At 48.5% G+C, this 12,398-nt stretch overlaps 1 protein-coding gene across 1 annotated transcript; it reads left to right on the forward strand.

Annotated features, from left to right (window-relative positions):
- Nucleotides 1-1,211: 1,211 nt before the first annotated feature.
- On the forward strand, nt 1,212-12,086 carry SYT8 (synaptotagmin 8). Its single transcript, XM_065403732.1, has 8 exons — nt 1,212-1,326; nt 3,126-3,283; nt 4,211-4,306; nt 5,011-5,178; nt 6,488-6,655; nt 9,393-9,510; nt 10,601-10,734; nt 11,853-12,086. The coding sequence occupies exons 1-8, from the start codon at nt 1,212-1,214 to the stop codon at nt 12,084-12,086; spliced, it is 1,191 nt and encodes a 396-aa protein (XP_065259804.1).
- The last annotated feature ends 312 nt before the right edge of the window (nt 12,087-12,398 follow it).

Genomic DNA, 12,398 nt, shown 5'->3' on the forward strand with positions numbered 1-12,398 from the left:
TGTGATTAACATAGCAGAGGTGAAGATGCAGTCATGTCTCAGGGCTGGAGGCTCCCAGATCCTGCACAGCATCATAACAAAGATGGTGTACTATGATGCAGTTCTTAGTGTCTAGCATGCTCCAAGTTTACTAACGTGCTGTAGTTTCAGTTGGACACAGTGTTCTCCACTTCCTGTGCTCAACTGCAGTGTGGAGTTACAGCCTGCTACTAATCCTCTTCTACGGTCCACCCCAGAGGGGGTTGCATTTCAGTGAGTGAAAACAGAGGTCTGTCTGTGTGGTTTGTAACACCTTCCAAGCACGTTGGAATCCTTAGGGACATATGGGTGCAATATAAATGCAAGGGGCCCATGATTCTGTATGCAGAGTTGGGCACTCCATGCATGGATCACTGACTTTCCACTATCTTCCCCTCCATTGCTTCATGTGGATATTCATTTGCCCCATGAATGGAATTCAGGAGCAGGGCTGGGGAAGAAAGAGAATGGAGCAGGAGAGAAACTGCTCTCTGTGGCATCATCTATTACCTACTGCGGGTCCCCTCTGAGGCTGCTACTGAGCAAGGGGATCCAGCCAATGCAAGCGCAACTCCTGCTCCAGCCATGCTGCCTCAGGGAGAGGTCAGTGCCAAATGGCTCCTGTTTCTGTGGAGAAGGAAGTTCCTTTCCTCCTGGATCCTTGACATTGGTAGGGTTGGGAGGGAGCATGAACTCCTACACCTCCAGCTCCTCAAATCTCTCCCACCTGAGGCGATGGTTGCAGGTAAGCGCCATGAGGGTAAATGGAGCTTTCATCCTCCCTGTCCCTTTACCAGTAGTTTCTCTGCAGGAGGAGACTGTCACATTACATAGAATCACAGTATTTCTTAAATAGGAGGCATTTATTAAAGAAAAGCACAGATGACAGACACAATCAAACAGACTTCCGCATAGCTTGAGTCCCAGCTTTGTCTCTGTTGCTTATCAGGGACTACAACCTGTCTGGAATTCTGTCCAGCACACAGAGACACCTAGTGGTTGAATATTATAATGCAAATTAACACATTATTACAGAGGCGATCTGGTCCAAGCTACTCATATTTTACTATGTTTGTTTCATGTGTTATATGTATTTACTCTTACTGGAGTCCGGGATTGGAGAGACAAACAGTGCAAAGGAAATTAATTTCCCATTTATCGTGTTTGTTTCTTCAGGTCGCCCACACCTACTCATGGCTAACAAAATGAGTTCAGACATCACTACTGCCCCCAGTGCCCTCACGACGACCGCTGCTCTGACTACTGCCAAGCCTGGCTTCATCGATGGCATTATTAACAAAATACCTTGTGAGTAAATTAAAGGTGGTAGAGTGAGCACAAGTGTTGGGTTCATCAGGGATTAATTTATTTGCTGAATTCATTGTGAGTCAACCATGCTTCCTCTTGGACTTACCCTTGATCTCACAGATGGCTGCCACCAGCCAAAGCTCCATGGCTGCCACCATAAGCTTTAAAGCCCTCAGCTCCCCCAAACCTCTGCCAGCAGCAGCCAGGGTGGGAGGGAGGTGTACCCTGCAGACTGAGGACACTGCTCCTGGCCTCAGAGCCTAGTGATCCCTTCTCCCAACCAGCTCCTTTGCCTTTTTCACCCCCTCCAGCTCCACTTCATGGTGACCTGAAGTGAAAACTCAAAGACAGGATGGCTTGATGTGATGACTCTGTCCTTAGGACCAAGTTTGAATGGGGGCTCCCATAGCCACTGGGCACCTTAGAAAGAGCAATGAAGAAAGGGGGAATTTAGGAAATGATGACACCGCCACCTAGTGGCACCACAGTTTAAGGTTGTGTTCAGCTGTACAGTATAAGCGTGGCGCCAGGGGAGGGCCTGAAATTCTGTGTCCTGATTCCTGGATTGTGCTGCACTCCAGTGGCAGTTTCTGATACATTTTTAAAATGTAGGTAGCTGTTAAACCTAAAAATGACTCATACAATCAGCATAGTGTTTATTTTGGGGTGGCAGGAGGAGGTGTTTAGCTGGATGTTTCTGATAGAAAGATCAGCCAGGAAAGAGTGAATAATGCGGCCATGGAAACTGGTATCTTTAGGTTTCAGATTTAACAGCCTAGTGAGATGAACACAGTGGTTCATGGCTGTCGGAGAGCAATTGTTGCAGGCTGTCTCCGGACTCCTGGAGGCAATAGTGCAGTTGTTACATCCGGTTATGTTCTGTACCTTTAGTTTTTTCAGCCATGAACATTTTTTTTCCAAAGTGAAAGTTTGTATTTTGCAGCAAATTCCTGCATCAAGGGAGTGAACTCCCAGGCCAGTTCAATTGCTGAAGAACTGCAGGCGAAACTCGACCATGAGTACAAGAGCTTAGCAAAGCCAATCTTCAGAACAAAGAACAGATATAGCTCATCTGGGAGCCCACATATTAACCTGTAAATAAATATGAATTCCCACAGCTACAATGCTGGTTCTGTCACGCTGACCTGCACTGATTCCTCAAACAGAGGCACCTCTGCCACCAAAATGACACATCATTTAATGATGGCTGGGAACATAACATGTATCACTGCTGGATCTGATATTCACAACCCCTTTACTACTTCTTATTCTCTCCCAAGCCCATGATGATCAGCAAGCACATAAAGGAACCTGCCGGGATGTAAGCAGGTGGGATTTAAAGGACATGGCAGTGTTTGTGCAGGATGTGACACTCAATCCATCTCCATGGGGTTATTCCCTCCCTCCCCACCCCATCTTCTGGCACACGGAAGATAAGGCCAGACTTTTCAGATGGGTGTGCCAAGTGTTGGACAATTCATTAATCCATATTCCAGCACGTCAGTCAGAGTGGCCTCATTTTCAGAAGTGCTGATCACACACAGCTCTGAGTTAGTTCAGGGGGAGTTGCAAAAGCTCAACATCTCTGAAAATCAGACCACTTTTATTTAGGTGCCTAAATGTGGATGTAGGTGCCTAAAGTCCACCATTTGGGCCTTAAGTGATATGCCCAGGGCTCAGATGATAACTCAGGAGTCCTGATAACATTCTCTCCCTAGAAACAGGAATTATCTAGACAGGCATGCCATAAAAAGTGATCTAACCCCATTTATTTCTCTGTTTCCAAAACGGTGCAACAGTACCCAAATGGGCTGTCATCGCCATTGCAGTCGCGGCAGGCCTTCTCCTCATCCTCTTCCTCATCTGCATCATCAAGTGCTGCTGTTGCAAGAAGAAGCACAAGAAGAAGGAGAAACTCAACTTGCAAAACATCAATGGCTCCACCACTGCCAGCCTGGTATGCTCCTCCCATTGCCCCTCCTCCGCCTTACTCCACAGCTGGTAGATGCACTCAGAAGCAGCAGCATGTTCTAGTGAGCTGAGTGACAAGGCTGGAGAGCCAAGAACTTACGGGTTTTGCCATGGAATCATAGAATCATAGAATATCAGGGTTGGAAGGGACCTCAGGAGGTCATCTAGTCCAACCCCCTGCCCAAAGCAGGACCAATCCCCAACTGGGGCAGCTTCTGTTCAGAAACGACCTCAAGCTAAATTAGCAATGTGTGCTGCAGGCCAGAATGAGGATGGTTTAGCACAGATGTGTATGGAGAACTTCCCCAGCACCTGCCTGTCTGATGACTTTATGGTTCTAGTTAGTGCTATGAGTTACCCATTTTCATGAGCTCCAAATTAATCAGATATGGATACAGAGGAAGAAAAACGGAAGTACAGGATGCAGTCTGTCTTTGAGCCTGGGAGCAGCCAGCATGAGAGAGATCTATGTGTAGTGTGGCAGAATAAGACGTACCAGTGTCCCTTTTTGGACTACTGGGGCTTATTGATGGAGCCTTGCATAATCCTGAGGCTGTCCTGATTTTTGTTTGCTTGGTTCACTTCAATGTGGCCGGTCTTCAGACTCATATTCCCAGAATGTAATAGGGATCCTTTCATCATTTGTCACAATCTAAACATGACTTTACAACAGTGACCTCCAGGACTGCAGCACATTGCAGTACAGTGTAATGAGCTTGGGGTTCACTCTTATCTGTTCAGGAAGGAGCAAGCAGCTTGGGCTGACAGCATCATCTCTGGAATATGGGGACATGGTTAGAGAACTGCATTGTTGCCCCTAGTCTCCAGCCATGGAGAAATCCCAAAGATCCCAGTCTTGAACCTTCATGAGCATTGTTATTTTGGAAGACATTCTGCTGCTTTCTTGCTGTAGGTCCAGCCAGATATGGAAGATTTGGAGTCTGGACTCGAGAACGAGAAGCGAGGAAGGCTGCAGTATTCCCTGGAGTATAACTTCCGTAGCCAGGAGGTAGGATGAGCTACCTAGTACTGATGGAAGTGGCAGGAAATGCCTTTTTTTTGCATGGTCAGATTCTCCTCCTTCACCGCATTCCAAACCCTCTCCTTTCAGAGCAGGGCCGGCTCCAGGCACCAGCGAAGGAAGCAGGTGCCTGGGGCGGCCAATAGAAAGGGCCGGCACTCCGTCCGGTATTGGGGTGGCACGTCCGGGTCTCCAGTGGCAATTCGGCGGTGGGTCCTTCACTCCCCTTCTTCTTTGGTGGCACTTTGGCAGCAGCTCAATCGGGTTTTCCTTTTTTTTTTTTTTTTTCCTTCGCCGCTTGGGGCAGCAAAAAAGCTGGAGCCGGCCCTGTTTCAGAGCCAGCTCTGCACCTTTTCCCCTTGCCCATCACATTTTCCACCCCCACACCAGCCAGTCAGCATGCTGATCCTCTGCTGTGCACACAGCTCCAGTTCCTCCCCTAAACCTGTGGGCACAGCTGCAGATACTAAATAGGTCCTATTCCGCCAGTTGGCCATCAGGGTCCCTTCTGCCTTCCTGGCTACTGATCCATAACAGCACCCCCAACATTGCTTTCTACAACAAAAAGCACCTACCGTGCTTTTCTGTGTCCAGTTGCAACAGACTTTGCCTACAGCCACCTGGAAAGTTGCAAAGCCGAGCCAGCTCTCCCTCCTTACATGGAATAACCTTTTGCTGTTGATATTTTTCAGATGAAGGTTGGAGTGAAGCAGGCAGCAGATTTAAAGGCCATGGACAGCGGGGGGACCTCTGACCCATACGTTATTGTCTACCTAACATCTGATATGAGGAAGAAGTATGAAAGCAAGGTTTACCGGAAGACGTTGAACCCTGTCTTCAATGAGACCTTCACCTTCCAGGTGAGAAACACTCTCAGCTACTCACTCTCATCCACATTGCTGCTGTAAGTTGCTCTTGACTCACTGCTTGTGAGCCGAGAGCAGACGTCAAATAGCTAGTGCTGATCCTGCACAGTGCAGATACAGAGTGTGGCATGTACGAGAGCAAGGCAAACAAGTGAGCAGGAGGAGGACATGATCCTGTTAGTGAGAGCAAAATCCTCCTGCTTTGTGGCAGGAATAGGGCCAAGGAGGAGAGACGCAGAAGACAGATTTCTCCTCAGGCCCACCCATTCTTATCTACATATCCCTTTTTATGCCCTGGATTCTTGAGAATAAAGAAACAGGGTCTGAGATTTTCTTACATTTATACTTACACCTTTTCCCCTGTCACAGGGCGGCTCTGTCACTATCCAGTGTGCCACACTGCCTGGTCTGTTTCTTGCTCTCTTAACCACCAACACACACCAGATTGTTACCCTTTTACCACGTGGCTATTTATTCTTCACTTACACAGTATAACAGAATGCATTGCAGGCTTATACAGTGAGAGGAGACTTCTACACAGCCATCTCTCCTCAGCTCAGGCTCACCCTCTGAGCTTCCCCCTAGCTCCTGTTCCTCCCACTTACATCTTCCCCATTACTGAGCCAAATTACCTCCTTAGCCCAGCAATTACCACCCAAGGGTCATTAATCTCCAGCAGAAACTGACAAATTGGCTTCAATGAAGCCTGCACTTTTCCCTGTGTTGAAGCAACCAGGGTGCTACTAATAGTGCCCTGTCACACTCCCCTCCATTGCCCCCCCTGAATCCCTCACTCATGTGTGTGCTGCAGCACAATCAGTTTGCTCTACCGGTTGTGCAGCACCATACACACACACCTGCAGGAGTAAAGCTTTGGTCTCTTGCACAAACACTGCTGTGTCCTGCCAGTTTCTTCTGCTGAGTTTGAGTAGGAAACGGGAACTTGTCACCTCTCATTGGTCCCTCCTGCAAATGATCCCGGCAACAAATCTTCTCTCCTTCCTTTGGTTTCCAGGACCCAGGGGTCCTTCCTGCTCAGGGCTTAGGGCCAGCAGAGCAGCGTGTTGGGAATCCTAGCGCTGAATGACCATGGAGGCTGACTCTCACTCTGGGAGAGGAGGAGGGCCTGCCCAGGCCCAGATGTGCCTTCAGCGCAAGGGGAAAGGGAGTGGCAATGGAGTGAGGGAAGCTCTGTTACATCTCTGCTGCCCCAGACTCACGAGACGGAGCTCCAACAGAAGAGCATGACAGTGGTATTGTTAACTCCCCCACTGCAATTCCTTTCTCGTCTCCTCCTGGACAGATTCCCCAGGCGGAGATGTCCGAGTCCACCCTGGTGATGCAGATCTACGACTTCAACCGCTTTGCCAAACACGACATCATCGGCGAGGTCCGGCTGCCTCTGGGCGACTTCGATCTGCAGCATGTGATTGAGCAGTGGCAAGAGCTCACCGCTGCCAGTAAGAGGGAGGTGGGTATCCAAGTCAAACCCTGGAATGAGGGGAGCAGCAAGTGGGCAAAGGGAAACCGAACCAGTGGCAAAATATCTCACAGATCTCCCCATGGAAGTCTTGATTCCACCACTTTCACTCGTGTTGAGCAGCTCCTCCCTCGTCAGCAAGTACTTCTGCTGAAGTCCCCCGGGCTAGGACTGTTGCAGCCCTTACTCAATTGCACAGGGCCGCAAAGCCTGCCTGGTTGCTCAGATTTCCCCTCCAGACACAGCGAGGAGAGCAGAGGCTACTCCCTCCGCATGCCTTGCAATGAGCCAATAAGTGAGGAAGGGATGGAAAGGGGTGAAGAGTGGGAGGAGCCAGAATGGATGGCCGGGATTGTGGGTAGTAAACTGCTCCATGAGCCTGGGTGAAATAACTCGCTCCTCCCCCAAAGGAGTAGGAAAAGCACATTTGTAGCTGGAATATTAGCCAAAAACAAACGTTGAGTTGCTCTGTTTGATATATAACCAGAGAACTGCAACTTCTGCTGAGATGGTTGGTTACAGAAGCAGGATGGCTAAGCCAAGCAGTCAAAAGTCATGAGTCAGCACCCCCGCCCCCACCATCATTCATGGCCTGACTTCAAAATCATGAGATTTTTCAAAATAATAAACACTGGGTTCTTTTTATTTGTCTTGCTTTTTGAGCCATTAAGGCTCACATTTTCAAGCTTTCCTCTATAGTCATGAGGGCCAGAAGACTAGACCTGTACTTTTAAAAAGTTGTTTGAAAATGGAAATTCTCTTATAGTGACAGAAGTCCAGGAGCTGGGGTTTTAAGAAAAGCACCAAATATTATGAGACTCATGATATAAATCACAAGAATTGGCAATGCTGTCTAGTCATGTGGAATTGTTTCTGTTCTCTGGTTGGATGAAATGCTACTAACCAAAACAGTGTGAAATGCAAATGTTGAAGATGACAGTCAAATCTACAATTCAAAATTCATGCCATGCTGGTTATTCACTGTAAATTATACCACTTATGTAATTAGAGTTACATAAAATAGTTACATAAGTTATGTAAATGAGTCCCATCAGTTACAGCATGAACTATAGTTTGTAGCTTTGGTTGTAATACTCCTAATTAACAACTAGAAGTTTGCTATTAATTTTGTCTAGTTATAAAACTGGACAGTTTCTTGGTGTGTCTGAAGATTATTTGCAAATGGGGGGGGGGGGGAAGGTAAAATTCAGTGAATACAAGATTAATTGTAAATTATTTATTCACCTGATAACAATCCACAATGGAGTGTGTAGCAGATCCGATCAAAAATTTGCAAATTTGTCAACATTTCAACAAAAAACTGGGACAGTATTTTCAATGACATTTCCATGAAAATGTTGTCCCACTTTTCAACCTGTATAGCTGGTCAAAGTGTTGAAAAATAGGCAATTTCATCAAAATTTCAACAAAAAAGAGACAACATTTTCAACGAACTTTGCCCCCAGAGGAACGTGGCCTTTGATGAACTGTGACTTGCAACGTATGAGGCTATCATTCCACACTAGAGCAGATCAGAAAACGGGACATCATTTAAACAAACGTTTTCACATTTTCACCCGTTCTTTTTATTGCAATTTCAACCAAAAATTTTTGTTTGAAATTTCAAATTTGGAAGTTTTCTCCCACTTCTAACCCCCCGGAGCGTGAGATGTAACCTGTGTCCTTACTGTTGTGGTCATGTCCTGTGGCATCCTTCTAGGAGAATTGATTAAATGCAGGAATAAGATGCTGCATTCACAGGCCAGTTCCTTTGTGTATCCACAGGACAGGTGCAGCAGAGGCAGTGATGGAGAGCACTAGCCTTAGACACCCTAACCCTGGACAGGGGACAACGGAAGCCCTACCACCCCGAGGCCTATCCCTAGCCTCCCCTTAGGAACGGAACACTGGCCCGGGGGAATTCCTCCCTTTAGTATCACTAACCCTAGCCCTGAGGGCCCCTCCCCTTAGTAATGCTAACCCTAGCCTGGGGAATCTTAACCTGATACCAGGGACCCCTACCCTTAGTATCCCTAACTTTAACGTGGGAATCCCTACCAGCCCCAGGCCAAACCCTAGCCCAGAAAAGCCTACCCTTAATAACCTTACCCCTACCCTAGGGAGCCCTACTCTCAGTAACCCTAACCGTAGCCTGGAGAGGCCTACTTTTAGAAACCCTAACCCTAGCCTGAGGAGCCCTACAATTAGTAACTCTCACCCTAGCTCAGGGAGCCCTACCTGTCCCAGGCATAACACTAGCCTGGAAAGGCCCACTCTTAGTAACCCTAACCGTAGCCTGTGGAGCCTGACCAGCCCCAGGCCTAACCTGACCCAAGAGGGCTCCACCTTTGGTAACACTAACACTAGCTTGGGCAGTGCTACTGGACCCAGGTCTAACCCTAGCTAGTGAAGGCCTACCCTTAGTAACCCTAACTCTACTCTGGGAAGCCCTACCAGCCCCATGCATAATCCTAGTCCAGAGAAGTTTACCCTTTGTAACTCTAAGCCTACCTTGAAGTTCTCTACTGGCCACAGACCTTACCCTACCCTGGAGATCCCTACCCTTGGTAACCCTATCCCTACCCCTTGGAGTCCTACTGGCCCAAAGGCTAACCCTAGTCCATAGAGGCCCACTGGCCCCTGGCATTGGCCGGGTTGGCTATATTGCTCTGATCTTGCCATCAAGCATTCACTGATCACTTCTCTTTTGACTTTGTGTTTCTAACAGCAAGAGCGCCTTGGGGAGATCTGTTTCTCACTCCGATACATCCCCAGCACCAGCAAGCTCACTGTGGTGATCTTGGAAGCCAAGAAGCTCAAGAGGATGGACTCAAGTGGATTATCAGGTAAGGAGGAAGGGGCCACAATGATTGTACAGTGTGGGATTCGGGAGTGTGGGGCACACAAGGAAGGACACACCATGATGCTGCATTGACAGATAAGCTCCAACTAGACAGGTTCTCCTTAAACACAGGTCTCTCTCTGCCCCAGCACAATTCAGGCTTGACTCCTATTGCTATAATGGGAGTGGAGATAAGACAGACAGAAATACAGAAGGCACCAATGGTAAGAGTTGTGGATTCAAATTCAGCCTCAGGTGATGGGGAAGAATGAGTTTGATTGTCTAGTTCCAGTTTCCAACACCATATATTTGCAAGAGAGATAAGGGGTGAGGTAATATCTTTTATTGGATCCACTTCTGCTGATGAAAAAGGTCACCCACCTTGTCTCTCTAATATCCTAGGATCAACATGGCTACAACAACACTGCAAACATATATTTGTAACACAGTTTGGCAAAAGCTTGTACAATAGGCAACTTCTGCGTTTGTCTTCAGGAGAAGGGCTCTGGGGGCCCCCAAACAGTGTGTGTGGGGACTTTGTGTCTGTGGGTGGAAAGGGCTCAGGATAGACCTCCTCTGTGTGTATGGGGCTGTGTTTAAACTAGGAACCCCCTAGCATATGAGGTTAGAAGCCCCATGCCCTGTGCCTCTCCTTTGCGTCTATCCCTCTTCCTCATTTTGCCCCATCACAACCATTGTGAGGAGTAGCAGGAAGGGCTGCAAGTTGGGATTCAGGTGCATTGGCAGAGCTGTGTGGAATTGCAGGAGATATCACAGATCAGGACTGAGGTTGATTGGCTGAATTGTGGGGGAAGCCCAGGGCTGGGAAAGCAGGGGTTACTGCAGGTCAGGACCGAGGTGCACTGGCAAGGCCGTGGGCTACAACAGCAGTGGGCCCTCTAGGTCAGGACCGAGGTGCATTGGCAAAGCCATGCAGAGGCCAGTTCCCAGGAAAGCTAGCAGAATTCTGAATGCCAATGTTCCATGAAGCTGTTTCATGGGCGAGCTGCGGAAATCTTTGCGCCAAGGGATAGCATTAATGATACTGGTTGGCCATGCCCTCCACTCCTTCCTACGTTCTCTTTGTTTCTCAGACCCCTTCGTCAAAGTGCAGCTTATCTTGAACAAGAAGAAATGGAAGAAGAAGAAGACAGGTGTGAAGAAGAGCACTTTAAGCCCCTACTTCAATGAGGCGTTTACTTTTGACGTGCCTTTCAACCAGATCCAGGTAGGTTTCCCCAGCCAGGGAGAGCATTCGGTAACAAACACGCACCTCTAGCAATGAACCCAAGGTCACTGGCTGTGAAGTGGCTGCTATAACTGAGAGTGCTAACAAAAAAAATAGTCCTGTTGGTGCCATGAGCTGCCATTGTGATGGTGGCTTAGCCTTGCTCAGTTGTTCTGCCAGGCTAAGGGAAATGAAGTGGTGTCTCCTACAATACAGGGGTCTCCTGCAATACAGACAGACATAGAGTTTGGAACTCAGGGAGGTGAAGGGTTTGAGTGAGGGGGGGGGGCGGCGAGTGGCTTTCAGGTGCTGCCCCCTCTTGGCTGATGTCGTCATCCTCAGAGGAAATCCCTCACCCCGGATTTACACTGGGGACGTGTAGGGGACCTTGCTGATTGCATTTTTCATTCCAGACCCAGATACTGTATTTCTCACACTTTTCTGTAGCACAGCTGGGAGCAGGGGAGTGGTCAGGAGGTAACGGAAAGGAATGGGGAGCATCCCAGAGCGGGTTCTCCCTCTCCCTGGTGTGAGCATGACCCTCCCAGCCAAACCAGCTGAACCTCCAAGCCCTTCCCTTTCCAGGGGATAAGCCAAATCCCAAATAAAAGTTCAGGCTTTGTTTTCAAGAAGGGGTGGGGATGCATGTCAGTCAGTCAGTCTGTCCAATCAGCCCATCCCCAGTCATGGCTGGCTTCTTCCTCCTTTTATACAGGGCCACTAAGCATGTAGGGTTAACAAACCCAGCTGCATCTGCTCTACAGTAGCCACTTAACCCTTCCCTGACTGATTTTATACACACTCCTGCAGAGGCCTACATGCCTTTCCATAGGCAGCCCCAGCCAACTTGCTCAGGGGCCAGTGGTACATTTTAGGAGACAGAGAACATACCCCTCACAGAGAGAAGGGATTAAAACATTTTACAACGGCATCCCTATGGGAAAATCACCCTTCTCTCTCTAGCCATGCTCCCTCATTTTCTTTTCCTCTGAATCCTTTTGCCCACCCTCTTCTTTTGCTTCCTTTTCTATCTGCCCCCTATTGTCTTTATTCTCCCTTTCCATGCATCCCCTCCTTCCTTCTCTCTCTCACCTGTTCCATTTGTGCCTTCCCTCCAGAACATCGACTTGGTGATTTCGGTCTGGGATCACGACAAGGTGACCAAGAACCAACAGATCGGCAAGGTGTTCCTGGGCTGCAGAGCCACGGGCAACCAGCTGCGCCACTGGTCAGACATGCTGGCCAATCCCCGCCGACCCATCGCCCAGTGGCACAACCTGCAGCCGGTAGAAGAAGTGGACAATGCCCTGGGGCTGAAATCCCACTTCAAGCTGCCTCTGCCTGGCAAATAAAGGGAGGCTTCTATCTCTCTCTCCACTCGGGATCATAAGGAACCTGAGACAATGGGCGTGTTTGGATGGATGGTCTGGAGTGCCAAGGAAAGGCAAGAAGTGCCCGGGCTGGGAGAGTTGGGGGGATTTTGCTATGAAGAATCTGTATCGATTAGATTTGTAGCCAAAATATAAGTGAGCAAGAACCAAGTTCCCCAGGCCATGTCGGGAACTGGGCACTCATGCATATGGCACCTTAGGCTAATGACAAGAGCTTTGAGAGGACCAGAACCTACAATCCATCCCCAGCATAAATATCCTCTGCTTCGAGCC

The sequence above is a fragment of the Emys orbicularis genome, chromosome 4, assembly GCF_028017835.1.
Source record: "Emys orbicularis isolate rEmyOrb1 chromosome 4, rEmyOrb1.hap1, whole genome shotgun sequence".
Classification (NCBI taxonomy): domain Eukaryota; kingdom Metazoa; phylum Chordata; order Testudines; family Emydidae; genus Emys; species Emys orbicularis.

Excerpts from the sequence above, each read along its gene's own strand:
- SYT8 (XM_065403732.1), top strand. The coding sequence starts at position 1,212 with ATGGCTAACAAAATGAGTTCAGACATCACTACTGCCCCCAGTGCCCTC. Across the intron at positions 3,284-4,210 it reads GCTCCACCACTGCCAGCCTG|GTCCAGCCAGATATGGAAGA; the intron begins GTATGCTCCTCC and ends TTCTTGCTGTAG. Across the intron at positions 5,179-6,487 it reads ATGAGACCTTCACCTTCCAG|ATTCCCCAGGCGGAGATGTC; the intron begins GTGAGAAACACT and ends CCTCCTGGACAG.